The sequence below is a fragment of the Canis lupus genome, chromosome 22 (assembly GCF_011100685.1).
Source record: "Canis lupus familiaris isolate Mischka breed German Shepherd chromosome 22, alternate assembly UU_Cfam_GSD_1.0, whole genome shotgun sequence".
NCBI lineage: Eukaryota > Metazoa > Chordata > Mammalia > Carnivora > Canidae > Canis > Canis lupus.
Genome location: NC_049243.1, coordinates 15,711,303 through 15,729,081, shown reverse-complemented (window position 1 = coordinate 15,729,081; position 17,779 = coordinate 15,711,303). Strand labels below are relative to the sequence as shown.

General features: G+C 34.9%; 1 protein-coding gene across 18 annotated transcripts in view; it reads left to right on the top strand.

The window, feature by feature from the left end:
• The window catches only part of DIAPH3 (diaphanous related formin 3), a 508,102-nt gene that overhangs the window by 326,638 nt on the left and 163,685 nt on the right, over nucleotides 1-17,779 (top strand). For 15 of the 18 annotated variants that reach the window (XR_005376327.1, XR_005376326.1, XR_005376328.1 and 12 more), the window contains one exon: nucleotides 17,054-17,189. Coding sequence is in view for 12 of the 18 variants with exons in the window: in XM_038569687.1 (XP_038425615.1) it covers nucleotides 17,054-17,189 (136 nt within the window). In the remaining 6 variants the exon portion in view is untranslated. Of the gene's footprint in view, nucleotides 1-7,377; nucleotides 7,449-17,053; nucleotides 17,191-17,779 lie in introns of those variants that run through there. The other 3 variants (XM_038569693.1, XM_038569692.1, XR_005376329.1) reach the window with 2 other exon arrangements.

Sequence of the window (17,779 nt, the reverse complement as noted above, 5' to 3'; positions counted from 1 at the left end):
TGTCCATGTGGAAGGTCCACTGACCTTCTTGATAAAAGAACTCTTGACTCCAAGGCATGGGAGAGTTCCCTTGGTTGGCAGTACTTCCTATGTGTTGTCACACATCATTACTAGAATAATGGAACTCCTCTGGGAGAAGTCAGTGGTGATTTTGATCTGTCCCCTTTCACTGTAATAAACTATAACCATGAGTACAAGAACTTTCTAAGTTCTGGATACTTCCAACAAATTGTCAAACCAGAGGGTGGTCTTGGAGACCCCTGACAAAACTATGCATAAAAGTATAAGATAGATCTATGAATTAACAATACTTATCATTTTTGAGTGTTCTGTGAGCCAGATATTCTTCCAAATGCCTTATGCATGTTATCTTAGTCAATCCTTTTTTTTTTTTTTTAAGATTTTATTTATTCATAGAGATGCAGAGAGAGAGAGGCAGAGAAGCAGGCTCCATGCAGAGAGCCTGACGTGGGACTCGATCCAGGGTCTCCAGGATCATGCCCTGGGCTGCAGGCAAGCGCTAAACCGCTGTGCCACCGGGGCTGCCCATCTTAGTCAATCCTGATAATAATTTTTCACCTTTAAAAAAAAATAATTTTTCACCTTTCACTCTTATCATCCTTCTGTGGCACAGAAGTAGAACATAACTAGCTCAATGTCATCTAGCTACGAAATGGTGGAACTAGAATTTGAACCCATACAGGCTTCTTCCAAGAGCCTATACAATGAAATACTATGTAGTGCTCCCTCCCATGTTTTATAGCTTGTGTTCTATTTTACAAATAATATCACTGGCATAGGAAGGGTTTTCTAATGAAACCAAGGCCATACTGTTATCAGGCATTCAGATTGGCATTTGAATCAAGTCTAATTGCAAAGTTTCCTAAGATCTAGTAGGATTAGAGGGCTTTGGGCATTCTCAGAGTAATTTAAGCATTGTGTTACTAGGTGGTGGGCAGAAGGAGAAAGTGTATGAATGGAGAAGCATTCAAAGGAGAAGGGTAATAAATACAGTGACAGCTATACTTGGTCTCTTTGAGAGTTCACGTGGGTCCTAGAAATAGATGCTGTCACATACACATACATACATTGTACTAAATTAAACTCATTAAACTCATTAAGGCTAAATATTAAAATTATTTTTATTTAAATGAATAATTTGGAGAGGAAATTTTTTGGGGGGCAAAAATAAAAACTGGGAGGAGAGTGATTCTGTCAAGGTCAAATTTTATTCTTTCTTCCTTTCTGGTAAATATGGTTATACTGCTTGAATTTTAGATAGTGTATGTTGAAAAAGATCACAGTGTCAACATTGGTGAAAACTTTTGACAAATGTTTCTCAGATTCTCTTGATCCCTTAAGTTGCTATTTAATTCTACACTATTCAGCTTTGAAAATTCAGTAACTTACTGAATCAGTGTGAAAATATTAGCAACAGATGTGGAACTTTAATGTGTTGAAGGTCTGTTCTGGAATAGCATATTAATACAATAGGCAAATATATATATTTCCTTTTTAAGAAATTACTGGTAAGGTACGTTTATATTATTACTCATCCACTGGCATTTAGGAATACTTTTTGTCATAAATGAGCAAATCTTACCGTTGAAGTGGAGGTCCATTTTGTATTACATACAAGGAGCTGGAATCACTGTCTGCATTCCATACCTGTCCTTCACCCCCTCAACTATGACAATTTTCCATGGAATATTTTCTCTCAAGTTTTTTTTTTTTTTTTTAAGATTTTTTTATTTATTCAGAGAGACAGAGAGGCAGAGACAGAGGCAAAGGGAGAAGCAGGCTCTATGCTGGGAGCCTGATGTGGGACTCAATCCCGGAACTGCAGGATCACACCCTGGGCTGAAGGTGGCGCCAAACCGCTGAGCCCCCGGGCTGCCCTTCTCTCAAGTTTAAACCATTCTACTTACAGTTCCCTAGCCCTAGAACATTCTGTCCATACTTTGCTTGGCTAAATTACTATCTTCACCTTTCTGATCTCTGCTTAGACTTCACTTCATCTAGTAAGACCTGTGTCTATCTTGCTTTCCTTGGTTTCTCTAGTGTAATTCATGGCATATAACAAATTTATGGAGTTATAAATATTCTCATCTACAATGGGTGCCAGACTTTAAAAGCTAATATATATACAGTGCTAGCTAAGTGCCAGGTGCCCTAACAATAACCAGATGTGGTATCCATACTGTTATTATTCCCATTTTAGAGTAGAAAACTGAGGCTTGGAAAGGTTGTGACTTGCCAGCAATTGATGGAGCTGAGGGACTGACCTGAAGGAGTTTTGCACACTCTATGCTGTATATGGCTGAAGTCTATTAATTCCTATTAAACATAGAAATTACATTTAATAGGACTAACAGGACTAATCTGAAGCCTAATCCCTACCCAAAATTTAAAAAAATGTGGCTTTTATTTTTAATAGTGATTTGGTTTGTGAATAATTTATCCAAAAATTTTTATATTTTAGAATTGCCCCAGAATTTACTCTCAAGCAATTAAGGCCTGGCTCATTTTTATTTTGAGCCCTTACTATACCTTTTACCAACCCATGTAATCTCTTACCGGTGTTACTAGGATCTCTTAACATTTGTTTAGATATAGCTGTTCAGGTTTTTTTTTTTTTTTTTTTTTTTTTTCTCCCTTTCCTTTCTGAGAGCCCTTACACAATAGCTAAAGAAGGAACATCTGTTCTAGACTGCTGCCTCAAGCCATGTAGGCCAAGGGGGAAAATGTCTATGATTATGTAGCTTCCTCTGAGGAGCACCTGTTCATTGTGACAGCAGCTTAACTCACCTCCTTTCTAGGTGGAGATTCTTAACAGGCAATTCATTTGTTGTTGTTTTAACAATATACTCTAGGTAGATGGTTTCTACGTAGAACTGCTGATCAACTTCCAAGAAATAGGGAGTAAGTTTCCATTGTCATTTTATTTAGTTCCGTTTTTATTACCTTCTTCAACAAGACAAATCCAAAAACAACCTCCACTAATTGAGGGCCTCCTTCTTGCTAGACTCCATGCTACAGGCTTTATATATATGTGTCATCCGACTTTGTCTTCCAGCATTCTTGTGAGGTACAGAATGTCACCCGTACAGTAAGTAGGGGTAGAGAATCTTAGTGCCCTTTTGCAGAGGGCTTCAGAATTGGTAGAGGCTAGGATTTGAATGGGAGCCTGGGTGACTCCAAAGCCTGGACTTTTGAAAATATTTCCAAGTAGACTATTCATCAGAGAGTTTGGAAGAATTGTTGAAATGTGATTTTTTTAAAAGGCATTTTTGGTAACTTATTAGAATCAGCACAAGACATACTTTATTTCCTCACTCCTTGATAGAGTAACTTTCTATTTACAGCAATGGGTTCATGATAGAAGAATGTTTGTTGGTCTGGTTTAATTTCAAATCGTTGAATGTTTTCTTTCAAAACTAGAGGACTATTAATGTACCCCCAAAATCACAGTGTTAAGCTGAGGGATAGAGAGTCAGTATCTTTGTGTAATAGATTTTTTTTCCCTGTAGGATTCATGGGAACCATTGAGTTCTAATTGAAGATACTTGATCTTGTACTATAGGCTGAGTACATTGGTGTCTTACCAGGCATCAAGCTTCATTCACCAAGTGAAGTTCATGCCTTCAGTTGTGTAGTGTTGTAAAACAGTAATCATGCTTTTCCACTTCTGATTGGTAATTGCATGTAACAATGTATCTAAAGCCAATGTACCCATTACTCATAGAGGTGCATGCTTTTACAGGATAAAGTGAGTCCATTATGGAATTCTTGTTGGCTTTTAGTAGGACCTTCCACCTCCCCCTCTATCCTACCTAACAGCTGTAGCATGTTCATGTTGGTCCTTTGAGTTTAAACTTAATTTTCATAGGTCTCGTTGGTCGCTGTGACTTTGAAGCATAATGTGTGTCCTGGCCTCACTTCTCATTTATACTTACATTGAGAATTTTGCTCAAAGTGCCTTTACTCACACCTGAAATATGTGGTCTCTTCTTTAACATTTTCATTCCTTATCTTGGTGATACTTTCCTTTTCCATCACTGAAAATTCTTTTGCAATTCTTTCTTTAGCAGAAATATTAGCACAGTACAACAACACTCTTAACTCCTTAAGCAAATTTCATCTGACACTTTATTTTGCTTAACAAAATCTTATCTTAGAGAAATACTTCTGAATGCTTCCCCTCTTAGCTCTCCTTTGTTATTTGTTCCCTTATAGATAACATGTTTGAAAACAATTTTCCAATTGAATTATACTTATTAAGAATATGTCAATTTTCTGTTTATTTGGAGTATAATTGATACACATGTTAATTTAGTTTCAGGTGTACAGCATAGTGATTCAACACCTCTATACATTATGCTGTGTTCACCACAAGTGTAGCTGTGTAGTTACCATCTATCACTACGCAATATCGTTGACTATATTCCCAATGCTGTATCTTTCATCCCCGTGACTTATTCATTCCATAACTGGAAACCTGGATCTCCCACTCCCCTTCACTCATTTTGCCCTTCCTCTCAGCCCCCTCTCCTATGACAGCCACTAATATATTTTCTTTATTTACAGATCTCTTTTTGTTAATTTTCTGTTTTAATTAGACATATGTAACCACTATGATGACCCTCTGAGTTTACAATTTTATATACTCCCATACAGAATTGGTGTCATTACATGTAAAAAAGTCAGACTTTTTTGGTTCATGTAGCTATTTTTTTCTGAGCACGTGTGGGGGATTTTAAAGTACTGATGAAAAAGATCACTGGACATCCTTCTTTATCATTCCTCATAACCTGCATATCTGAGCACCCCACTTTCAGGTTAGGATTTTGAGGATGAGAAGAGCAATCCCTGCCTTAAAGAGGATTACTGTTGCATACACAAAAGGTTGGGGTAGCCTCTGTTAGGTTTTTTGTGCACTGGGTTTGGGTATATGTGCCATACTTTGCAGTTTTTCTTGTCCCTAAAGTCCAGTTGTTTCCTCCCTGAACCTCCTTCCCCACATACATACCTCTCATCTGAATTGTGTAATGACAATCACAGAGAAAGATATCACTGTGATTTCTTCAAATCTGATATGATTTATGAACTTGGCCTATGGTAAGCCTCACCCTTTCTGCTTATTTTTAAGAGTGGTATTTTGCCATCTGCCTTATTTTTGGGAAGAAGGCAGTGGCTGAGAGTGCAGGCTCTGGCATCAGAGCATCCGGGGTGATAGAACTATGGCAAGTTATTTAACCTTACTGAGCCTGTTTTCTGTTAATAACACCATGTGTTTCTCAGCGATGTTACACTTTGAAGATCAAACGACATAATGTACATACACCCTCAAAACACATTAGCTATCTGCAAAGAATAAAAGTAATTTTCCCCATTGCCATTTCAATATAACAGAATCGATATTTTATGTATTGTGTCCCATTTTTATTTTATACTTCCATATAGATGCTTTGAACTAAATAAATAGCTATTTTTCATCAATAGCTCCATGTTTAGATTATTTCTACAATTTTGTTAAAGTTATGTTTCATCCAGTTAAAGATCCATCATTCATGCTACTTGAAGACTTTAAGTTAATTTTTGGTTCATACAATTGAAATACACTGTATAGTGAACAAATACAAAATCAGTTATAACTCATTTAATCTTGCTGCATGGGTTGATCAAATACATTTTAGTGTTCTACTGAATACTGAGACTAGTGATTTGCCAAACAAAAATGAAATCATCTGATGAAGGGATATTTTTAGTATAAAATGTTCTTGATAAAGAAGACAACCAGAACAAAACCAATTTAAGTTGTACAAATTTGATGCTTGTCAACTTTAAACATCATTTCTGATGACCATTGGTACGGACTAACTAGCTGATGAACAGAAACTCCGAAGCTGTAAAGTCCTGTGGTTGGATGTTGAGCCAACTTGTGTAATTATTGTAGGAAATCTCTTCTCTCCTTACTTATTTTGGTGAGTTTTACAGCTTAAAAGATGTCTCTAGTAGCACCATTGTTTTTCTGAGATCATACTGGGAGATATAAAGCTCCAAACCTAGAACAAAATAAGTATTTTAACTATAGGATGTTTTCTTTTTATCCTTTAGTATATGATTATTTATGGAACTAGAACTATTCAAGGTGCTGAATATTTTGGGTTTGCAACCTTGAAAATAATTCTGATAGATTCTTCTAATCTTTACATTTTAAATGACTTTTCACAGTAAAAACTAATTGACTTAAATTTCCTCTTTACTGATAAGATTTATTCTCACTATGCAAATACATCTGACAGGTTCTATATGATTAAATGACTGGTAATTTGTATTTCCCTTTGACATTTTAAATATTTTGTTCACTGAAATAATATTAGCAAAATGTAAAGACTGGATTGTTCTCATAAAATGTTAAGGTCAACAATTGATAGATAATGGAGGGAAAAGAAGTAAACTAATACATAATAATAAGTATATTAACCTACGTAATTGTAAAGACAACATAAAACTAGGAGATCACAAACATAAATAAAATGGCATGTTCTATGTACATCTGATATACTGGTCTTCTACATTGTGTACTAGAGAGAATGCACACACTGTTGACTTAAGGCTACTTTTAATGTTATGTTTTAAACATGACCTGGTTTACATGGAATATTGTAGGGCTTTAGTTGAATGTTTTCCTTGAAGAGGTGATTAGCAGTAGCTCAAAAACAAAACTACCTTATCACCAAGCTACCTTTAAGCATTATACTTCATGACTACTGTCTTATGCCTTGCTACACCTTTAAGCCTCACAACTGCAGAATAAAAAGAGTATTTTTATACTACTATATCACTTCAGAGCACAAAGGAAGAAAACATACTTAATGGAAAATCAAACTGTACTTTGGGAAACCCATAATTGTGAATATTCTATATGCTTTCTGTTAAAGAAGTTGTAGAATAGGTTGAACCATCTCATTGATTAGAGAATTGTGCAAAATATTTGAGAGAATCACCAACAAATTCATTACAAAGTTAAAAAGCCTCAGTAATGTTAAGTCCCTGATAGGCTTATAGGGAATTTGCTATTTCATCTGAGACTGATCTTACCAAAATGAGCAATTTGCAGCTGAAATAGTTTAATCATCAGCACCTGCACATTCTTGGGATAGTCTCAAAGGATAGTTTCCCATTTCCGTAAGTTTTATGGTCATGAAAAGTTCAACTGACAACACCTTATATTGAATGTTAAGATGATGAATTGTTTGTGCCAGTGTATAGTATATTATGCTCTCCTTTTCTCATTGATAGCATTTCTTCATTGAATTTGTTAATACCAGAGAAATTAATATTAATAAATTTTATTAATTATTGTCATTTTAGATTCCTCTCTAAAGCATCTACTTACAATTATTGCAAAGAGAGATTTCTAAGAATAACTCATTTTCTACAAGGTAGTTATAATTTGTTTATTTTTTGCATGTGGGTTATAAAAGAAAATCTCGATGGAAAATGGACAAATAGGTCACATACCTTTTATATTCTTAAAGATTTTTGTGAATGGTATTATAAGAAAACTTTTTAAAAATTTTACTTATTTATTCATGAGAAATACAGAGAGGAGAGAGAGAGAAAGGCAGGCAGAGGGAGAAGCAGGCTCCATGCAGGGAGCCCGACGTAGGACTGGATCCCGGGTGTCCAGGATCATCCCATGGGCCAAAGGCAGTGCTAAACCTCTGAGCCACCCAGACTGCCCTAATTATAAGAAAACTTACTTTCTTTCATGTTTCAGTATAGGAATAATAGGGATACATATTTAAGATTTTCTTAGTTAAAATGTCTTCCATTTCTTCCTGAAAAATGTAGTCATCAAGAATTTCTAGAAAGCAGTCATTTAGTATATTTGGACATTGCCTGTTCTCAAAATTGAGTAAACTCCTAAAAAAAAAAAAGCATTTAATGGGAGTGTCTTGGACTCTTCCTTGGTTGTTTACTCTGAGAAAATTAGCCTGTGTTTTCATAGTACCTGATATTCATCCCTCTGGGAAGCACACAGATTTAAATTCAGTTTGTCTAATCTTATTTTAGGGATCTGATATAAAAATTAAATAAGAAAAGAAGATTTTGAGCCTAGTGGAAACTGAAGAGATCCCTGGTTTCCATAGTTTAAATATTCATTAATGTTGAAAGAAATATAACTCTGAACAAGAAGACATTTATAAGCATTTCAATGTTTTTCTTCATATAAGATCTCCAGTAGTTTTCAAAGTTACAGAAATATGTAGAATATTATCATATGCTGAAAATGTTGAGTAGACAAAGTTATTCAAATGAGCTAAGGGACGCCTGGGTGGCTCAGCAGTTGAGCATCCGCCTTTGGCTCAGGGCGTGATCCCGCGATTCCAGGATCAAGTCCCCCGTCGTCGTCGCCCCCCCCCCCCCCCGCCCCCCGCATTGGGCTCCCTGCAGGGAGCCTGCTTCTCCCTCTGCCTCTGTCTCTGCCTCTCTCTGTGTGTCTCTCATGAATAATTAAGTAAAATCTTAAAAAAAAAATTTTAAAAAAAGTGAGCTAAGAGTCAGAAATGAAGATGAGGTATGATCAAAAAGTTGACATCTGTGGAAGTCCACTTGTGTTTTATATCCTTATTTTTATGTTACAGTTTTTCTCTTATAAGACTGATTTTTTGACAAAAGATATATTTGGAATATAGACTATAAAGCTTTTTTTGGAAAGAGGCAATGTGCACATTGATTTTTTAAATTTTTCTTTTGAGGGAAAAAACTGAATTGTGTCATTGGGCAAAGTTTTAAGTTAATTTGTCAAGAATGCCTAATTTCAAAACCAAGCAGTACTTTCAGGGGAAACAGGGAACTAAACCCTTCTTCAGAGTAAAATCTCTGATTTTACTTCTATAGATTTAGAAGTATTAAAAATATGTAAAATTTAGTGGTAAATAGCTAGACTTGTGGTCAAGAGTGTATCTTGTCTTTCATATTTAATTCACCTCTACCTTACCTGTCAAGTAATCCTGCTGAGTCAGATATAATGCTTTGGAGGAACTTCCATCGAGTCAGCATACAGTCATATCCCAACACTTCTGAATGGAAAACACTTATAGGCTCATAGGGACTATGAAAATTGATACTCCCCTATATGCTTGATAGAAGCATATATAATCGATGCAAGCTAGAAAATGGCTCTTGCTTAAATTGTTGCTAGATAAATAATTGTGTGGGGCATTTCACTTAATGATATAGTAACAGAAGTAATATGAATTAGTAATATTACTACTAATTACTACTATTACTGCTAATCATAATTGCTACATTTATAGAAGTTTTACTCTGTGCCAGGCACTTAATTCTTATATCACCATAAAGTAGGTGTTATTTTGCCCATTTTACAAAAGAAGAAACTGAGACACAAGACTTTAGATTTCTTCCTCCTAACCATGTAACTGCCTTTCTAATAAGAAATAATAAACAGATTTTTAAAATATATTTCTGAAAGTAGTAAAGTTATACTTACTATTTTGTTGATGATATCCTTGATTGTCCAGTCAACAAACTTATTTGAATGACTGCCCAGCACTTTATGGTCTTTCAATGTCAAATTGTTTACTTTTGGATCCTAAAACACACAGAAATATATATAGTGTATAAGAATTGCCACATTATTCAAAAGTATTTAAGAAATAAAGATCTAGGTGTCGGTCAACCTTCTATAAGAACACACTTTTGAGAATTTCCTCACAATATAATAGACACTCAAAGATCAATCCCACCACAATACAACAAGTTATTTTAAAACATGGCTGTCTTGTGAGAAAATTGGGGAAATCTTCGAGGCAAAGTATTGTTTTCCATGAACCTTTCTCTGTTAAAGAATCTCCCAAAGCAGGGTTTGACTAACCAGTTAATAGGCCAGATAGTTAATATTTGCAAACCAGATGTTAACAACTACTCAGCTCTGCAGTAGCAGTGCAAAAGCAGTTATAGGCAGTATGTAAATGAGTGGATGTAGCTTTGTCCAGTATAACTATTTACAAAAATTGCTGACCAAGCCACAAATATAGTTTGCCAACTCCTGCCCTAAAGGATGTATTTAAAGAAGCAACACTTTTTTTCTTCAGAAAAAAAATAGAGACTAGAAGGCATGCCTACTATGAAACTAAATATAAAGAAAGTATACAGTAAAATAATGTCTAACTTGTTTTGTAGAAAAGGAGGTATAGAGCTTAACTACTGCACAAGATTGTGAAATAAACTGAACCAGGTGTTTGCAGTGCAGGTGTTGCATCTTTTCTGTATTGTTCAAAGGAGAGGAAGGGAGATAAAGCTATCCGTGAACTTTCAGGTCTTGTTAAATTAATTTATGTGATAAAATTACAAGGATAACCAGTAAAAGGATATCTAGTATACATTCCAAACCACAAGGGGAAAAATGGACCAAGAAAGACATGCAAAGAAAATAATAAGGTACATAGATAAAGGAGGACAAATAAAAGGATTAATAGAAGGTGTTAAAAACATATTTTATAAATCACAGTAAAATTTTTTAAGACTAATATTAGATAAACAGACCTAGCCTTAATGCTATTTGAGACCTACCTGTAACCCAAATACATGGAAAAGTTTAAAAGAACAGTTAATGAATATGATATTAAAGGAAAAAGGAAACTAATGTTGATAACAGAAAAAATAGACTTAAGGGAACATTACTTAATGATAGAAAGCTTAATTCATCAGAAACATACAATTCAAAAATTGGCATGAGCATAATATGGCACCAAAACATGTAAAAATTTATAATTTCTAGAAATAGGTTGACAGATTTATCATCATATTGGGAAACTTCAACAAAGTTCTCTAGTTGATATGTCCTTAAAGATATGGGAGCCTTAAACGATGCAATTAATAGAGTTGATTTGATTAATAAAGAGAGAATCCAACTTAACAATTAGAAAGTACACTTCTCAATCACAAGTGGTACTTTTATCAAAGTAATCATGTACTAGAAGACCATAAGTGAAATCTTGATAAATTTCTAAGCTGCAGCTTTGTTTGATAACTACAATAATATGAAGTTAGAGATAAATTTTTTTAAAAAGATGAAATTTTAAAACCTCCTTTGAAAACTCTAAAATTACATGAAATAACTCCTATTAAGGAAGTATTATAGAGAAAAATTAGACCTGAACAATACTGAAAATACTCCAGAATTTATGGGATGCAGTAATGGTGGTATAAGGAAATTTACACCCTAAGTGCATATGTTAAAGAATCAGAATGATTGAAAATTAAAGTAAGCATCTGATCTCACAAGTTAAAAAGGAATTGTATAATCCTAGAAAGAAATAGGAAAATAAAGGAATGAAGGAGAAAAGAGAGAATTTTTTAAAAGCTGAATTGTCATTTTGAAAAGACAATTAGATATATTTCTGAAAAGATTAATCAAGACGAAATATTGAGTGCATATCAAGGATTATAATTACAGTTACAGAAGATAGTAAAAATAGACAAGCCAATTCTAAAGAAGAAAAATCTGTATAAGCACTGAGGAAAGAGTTACTGATGCAAAAACATAGCTACAGTGACCAAGTAAACTAGAACGGTTCCCAAATAACACCACCACAAAAATGGCCACTCCACATCCAGAAGAGATGGCTTTGCCAATCAGTGGGCAAAGGATAGGTTAGTTGTGAAGAGTTATGGTTCAACTCTTTTTTTCCATGGATAAAAGTAAATAAGGTCCCCACCTCCTACCATTCAAAAACATTGATTCCAGATAAAGTAGGTACTAAAACGTGAGTAGCATCATTTAAACTTAAGAAGAAAGTAGAGAAGAATCTCTTTGTCTTTGAAGTAGAGAAAGATCTCCTAAATAAGCTATAAAAGGTGCTAGCATTAAGAAGAGATATTTTTGACTACATTTGAGAACTTCTGTTTACTGAAAGACTACATAATTAGATGAAATTTGACAGTTAAAATCCAAAATATATTTATAAAATAAACCAATAAAAGATCAGTATCCAAAATATATAAAGAATTGCAAATTAAGAAAATGATAACCTAATGGAAGAGTGAATAAAAGATATGATGGGCATTTTACAGAGTAGGTAATAACAAATGTTTTATAAACATGTGAGAAGCAACTTAATGAGCAACCACAGAAATGCAAGCTAAAAGCACCATGTGATACCATTATAAGCCTGCCAAATAGAAGACTGATGCTAAGAATTTGGTTGATATGGAGACTATGATTATGCACTGATGATAGGTCTATGTTTCAGCACAACCACTTTGGAAACACTTTGACATCATCTAGTAAGATAGAAGAGGAACTTCCCTTATTCATCACTCACTCCACTCTTACGCAGGAAAGCAGTGGCCTTCAAACTATGTCAATCATAGCCCACATTGTCAAATATTTTATAAGGGGATCCAGCACTCCTAAGAACAAAAACAAAAAGCATCAACAAAGAATATTTATCATTACTGCTTGTGTCACATTCTAAAATGTTCTGTTCTCTTTCACTTAAAGAAACTGTCAAGCATTTCTAAACAGATTAAAGAACCAACTAATGGGACCTACCATTAAAAAACCCTTACACATAGGCAAGGGAGACCTGTGCAAAAATGTTGTATCTGCATTGTTTATCATAGCCAAAAATCCAAAGCAGTTTAAGTCCCACTGATTGATAGGTGAGTAAATAATAAAATGACAATATTATAAGCAGTGAAAGAGAGGTGCTATATATACATTAAAATGTGACTAAGTCTTAGAAATACAATGTTGAGTGGAAAAAGCAAGTCACAGAAGTTTATAATAAAGATGATGAATTAAAGAACAAAACTCAAAGCTAGTGTTTAGGAGAGGAGCCACAGGGCAGTCTAGGTGGCTCAACGGTTTAGCGCCGCCTTCAGCCCAGAGCGTGATCCCAGAGACCCGGGATCGAGTCCCACATCGGGCTCCCTGCATGGCGCCTGCTTCTCCCTCTGCCTCTGCCTCTCTCTTTCTATCTGTGTCTCTCATGAATAAATAAATAAAATCTTAAAAAAAAAAAAAGAGGAGCCACAACTTATGGAGGATTACGCTCTCCTAGACTGTTCTAAAGTCTACACACACACATACATACGCATGCATGTGCTCATTGAAATTCACTGGGTTTGGGTCATTTCGGTTTCTCTGGGACAAAATGTATGATGCTGTAATGTATATTTAAACTCGTGGCAAAGTTCTTGTTATGCAGAAAACAGATTATAGGCGGGAAATAATTGTGAGCTCATTTTCTTTCAGAATATACACACAAATATGTATACATATTTGACATAGCTATCTGTATTTTTGTATACACTTATTTGTTAACATACCTATGTATTTTTATAGTGATATTTTAGAGTCTGCTGTTAGGATAAAATGCATGTGAGCCTTAGGAGCTCAGGTAAATTATTGATTATGACTTTGAAATGAACAGTCAAAATGTGACTGAAGTTTTAAAACCCTCTGTGGTCATTGCCCACACATCTTTTAGACAGGAGCATGTGCCAGGCTATCTATCTCTGGGACATTCTGCAAGCACCCAGAGAAAGTTTTTTGGCTTTGCATAGCTGAAAGTAGTTAGTAGCAGTACAATTTATTTGCCAATTAACTAAATAGAAAACCAGGTCAAGAATAAGGTAAATGTAGCATAATGTATATAAACTTGTCAAATCACTAAGTCCTACACTTGAAACTAATGTAACATTTTGTGTGAACTATACTAAAAATAAAAAAAAATTAAGAGGATGAAGAAAATCAATGCCTTACAGCTATCTTTATGAACAGCTCATCTTTAACTTTTCTTTCTAGCTTTGAATTGAGAATTGAAGTAACTAAGAGGCAATTGTATCTGGAATAATGTGGTTCTCTAACTGTTCATCTTTTCTGTTTTCGGCTACTTTTGCTTCTCAACATTTAGAATAAAAGAAAATTCCCAATTACTGTTTGAACTGGGATATTAGTTTCAGACTAAATACCTATTTCTATGCTGTCTGTTGGTATTTTTCCAGCTAAAATTCTTCTAGTAGTTATAATGTCAGAATAAGATATGTCTTAAATGAGATTGGCTTTTAAATGAAAATCAATAGTGCATTTTCCATAAAACAAAATAGCTCTAAGAACTACTTCAGACCTTATCCCTTAAATGTAAACATTATTTTTATAGGTCCTAGGAAGTAATTTTGATTTTTTATTGCCCAGTGGAATACTAAAAGGGTGTGGCAATTATGTCTGGTAATAGGTTGTCTATTAAATGTTCTCATTGAAATGCATCCAGTCATTAAAGCAGACAATTTACATCAGAAAATTTTTTACTTTAATAAGTTTCATAAATAAGCTACATGATTTTTTTAAATCTCGTGCAGGTTTCTCGTATTCATTTCCCTCAAGCAAGAAATAGAGTTTTGATTTCTGAATTTTTGCCCATCTTTTTCTCCACCACAATGCAGTCTTCCCCAACCCCCTTACCTATACACGTGCGGGTACTCATGCGCATGCACACACACACACATACGTATACACAACTTGTCTTTGAAACCACACTTGTTTTCTACTTTTAGGCTGCCTTCTCCTACTTTCCTTATGTTGATTTTTATAATAGTCATTGTCTTATAGTTGGTGCTTAACATACGGCCTCATATGTATGAAGCAACATAGTGGAAAGAATGTACACTACAGGTAGCTTTCCCGTCTTGCCTCTGCCTCTTCCTGCACTCATTATAGTGAGCAACTATTGAACCATTCCATGCCAAATGGAGATTGCAGAATCCATTTAGAGGATTGGGAAGATTGCATAGGAAAGCACCTATTACTGCAGTTGGTATTTCGTAGCTTAGCAGTAATAGTGTTAATATATGTTGTGAACTGTGAGAAGTAGGAGTATTTACCTTATTACTTATTAGCCTGCCATCATTTCATGGATGTTGGCAGAAGACACAAGACTGTGGAGTCAAAGAATTTATTACAGCAATAGCACTAGCCAGAGTAAACTGTTTTGTAGATTCCTAAGTCTAAATTCCTACAGGACAATGTGAAGAAGGCCAGATTTAATACCTACATGCCCACTGGTTTGAATTAACTGGAGTGAAATCTTGAACCTAATCTTTTTTAAGAGGTAATGACTGCCCGACCTTTGCCCCGGTTTACATATTGGCCGGAGGACAAATCCATTTGCTTAAGAGGGAGACTCTACCTCTGTCTTCCAAGACTTTTCATAATATAAGTATCTTTAAAAAGATAGTTTGAAACATAAGTGCTTAATTAGCACTATGTCTTAGAGTGCTTGGTCTTGTACACTCGCTCGAAAATCTGATTGTTTTCTAGGTCCCTTAAAAGAAAATCCAACCTCCTGATCTTGGTTGGAAGACCCTAAGTGAACAGGCTTCAGCATATCTCCTGACTTCACTTTATATCACCATACTGGCCACCTCTCTCTCTCAAACTCACCAACAGCCTTTGTGTTTGTTCTTCCTCCAGATTATCACCGAGTTAGCTTTTTTGACATTGAAGATTCAGCTCAAATCAATCAGTGAGTGAGGCCTTATCTGACAGCCTTAATGTAAAGTAACTACCCAAGTGTCTATCACACCACTTCTTTTTTTCATGGTACAATGTTTATCAAACTTTTTATTTATCATCTGTCTTTGCCTTCTGGCCCACCCTGTCATGCAGAATATAAACTTGTTTTAGAACTATATATACATAAATACATATATAAGTCATATATGTGTGTATATATATATACACACACATGCATATATATGTTAAATGCTTAGAATAATACTATTCAGTGTCTCAGTATTTATTGCACGAATGGATGGATGGATTAATTAATATTGCTTCTACTTTAGGCTTTTTGTTCCTCCTTTTTTCCCATGTACTTCTCATTGGTTTGGTCAATTCAATTTTGCTATTTGATTTCTTTTTCTTTTTTTTTTTTTTTTTCATTTTTTTAAAGATTTTATTTATTCATGAGAGACAGAGAAAGGTAGGGACACAGGCAGAGAAGAAGCAGGCTCCATGCAGGGAGCCCGATGCGGGACTCTCCCGATCCTGGGTCTCCAGGGTCACACCCTGGGCTGAAGGCGGTGCTAAACTGCTGAGCCACCTGGGCTGCCCGCTATTTGATTTCTAATGAAGACCATTCACTCTCTCCAGGGTTAACAAAAACAAGACTATGACAGTAGAGAAAGTTCCCCCCCAAAATTACATAAGCCACCTACTTGTTAAAGTTTAGTTATGCACTTTTCTATTTAATATTATTAGTGATAAACAAGCAATTAGGTCGTCTGTTTGCATTCCTTCATACTGAGAACATGGTCTTTATAGGAGATTGTAATATGTGCTATGCTGTTTGTTGGCTCATAGAAAAATCCTTGTCTGGCTGTCAATTCCCATTAATGCCATGTGAGAGGTGCTTCTTGATTGGTATAAAACTTACAAAGGAGGAATTAAATCGCATATCTATCAAGACCCTATAGTTCCCATATTACTGGTTTTGAGGAAAAGTCAGAGGTCTGGCTTTGAAATGCTGAATATTCTAGTCATCCTATGACACTTGTCTTCATGTGAGAGGAATTGTTAAATGATGGACTGTAATAGGAAACAATCATTGCAAAATTTCAGCTCTTTGCTATCATTTCTTTGCTTTTCTGATACTCAGTGATTTGCCTAGCAGAGGATGTATGGAAGGCTCTAATACATTTGCTAGACCCTCTTTTGGAAATATATATATAGGGAACAGTTTTGATTTGTAAATTAAATGCTTTTTTATTTTTAGTTTCTGTCTCCCTTAGTTGATTCCACTAGGATGCAGGTGCTTTAAACATAAGTTGTATTTATAGATCCATATTTAACAAGGGTTCCTGTGCTAATCTTTTAAAAGACTGTTACTAATATTAGAAGTAACCATTATCTAAAAGATATTTAATCATAGTTCTACAGATTAATAATTTTTCATTTTCTTCATGGAATCAATGTGGTTGAAATCGATCATTTTCCTAAATTTGTTTGTAACAGCAAGCAAGAAAGGAGAACATCAAAAAAAGAGAAGCAGAGGAAAGGGAAAAACGTGCCCAAATAGCCAAAGAATTGGCAGAGAAAGAAAGACTTGAACGCCAACAAAAGAAAAAGCGCTTGTTAGAAATGAAGACTGGTGAGTACTGTCAGATTTGCTATATGTACTGTTGATTAGCAGTTTAATAAAGTTTTGTGAAAAAAAGAAGATATGAAAATTTATTTGTATAGTTAAACCATGAACTTTTTCTTTTATTAATGGCTCTCCCCCTTTAGTTTACTACCAAGTGCTTTTATTCTAACTGGTCATTGGTTGTAGGTAATGTTGGTCTCCTGGTCTATTCTTGTAGCAGCAATATATTTGCACTGTTTTGACTGCTACTTCAATAACCAATCTGTAATAGTTTATGTCAATCAGTAAATTAATGACTGTAGAAAACTGGGAAATTCTGTTGGATAGGTACCTTGTTTTTTTCAACAAAATATTCTAAAGGAGGGAAAAAGTGATGAAGGGGAAATGTATTGATTGAAAGAATATGAAGAGACTTAACCAATTGCAATAAATGGAACTTACGTATATTCTTTTTTTTTTTTTTTTAAGATTTTGTTTATTCATGAGAAACACAGAGAGAGACAGAGACATAGGCAGAGGGAGAAGCAGGCTCCATGCAGGGAGCCCAATGTGGGACTAGATCCTGGAACACCAGGACCATGCCCTGAGCTGAAAAG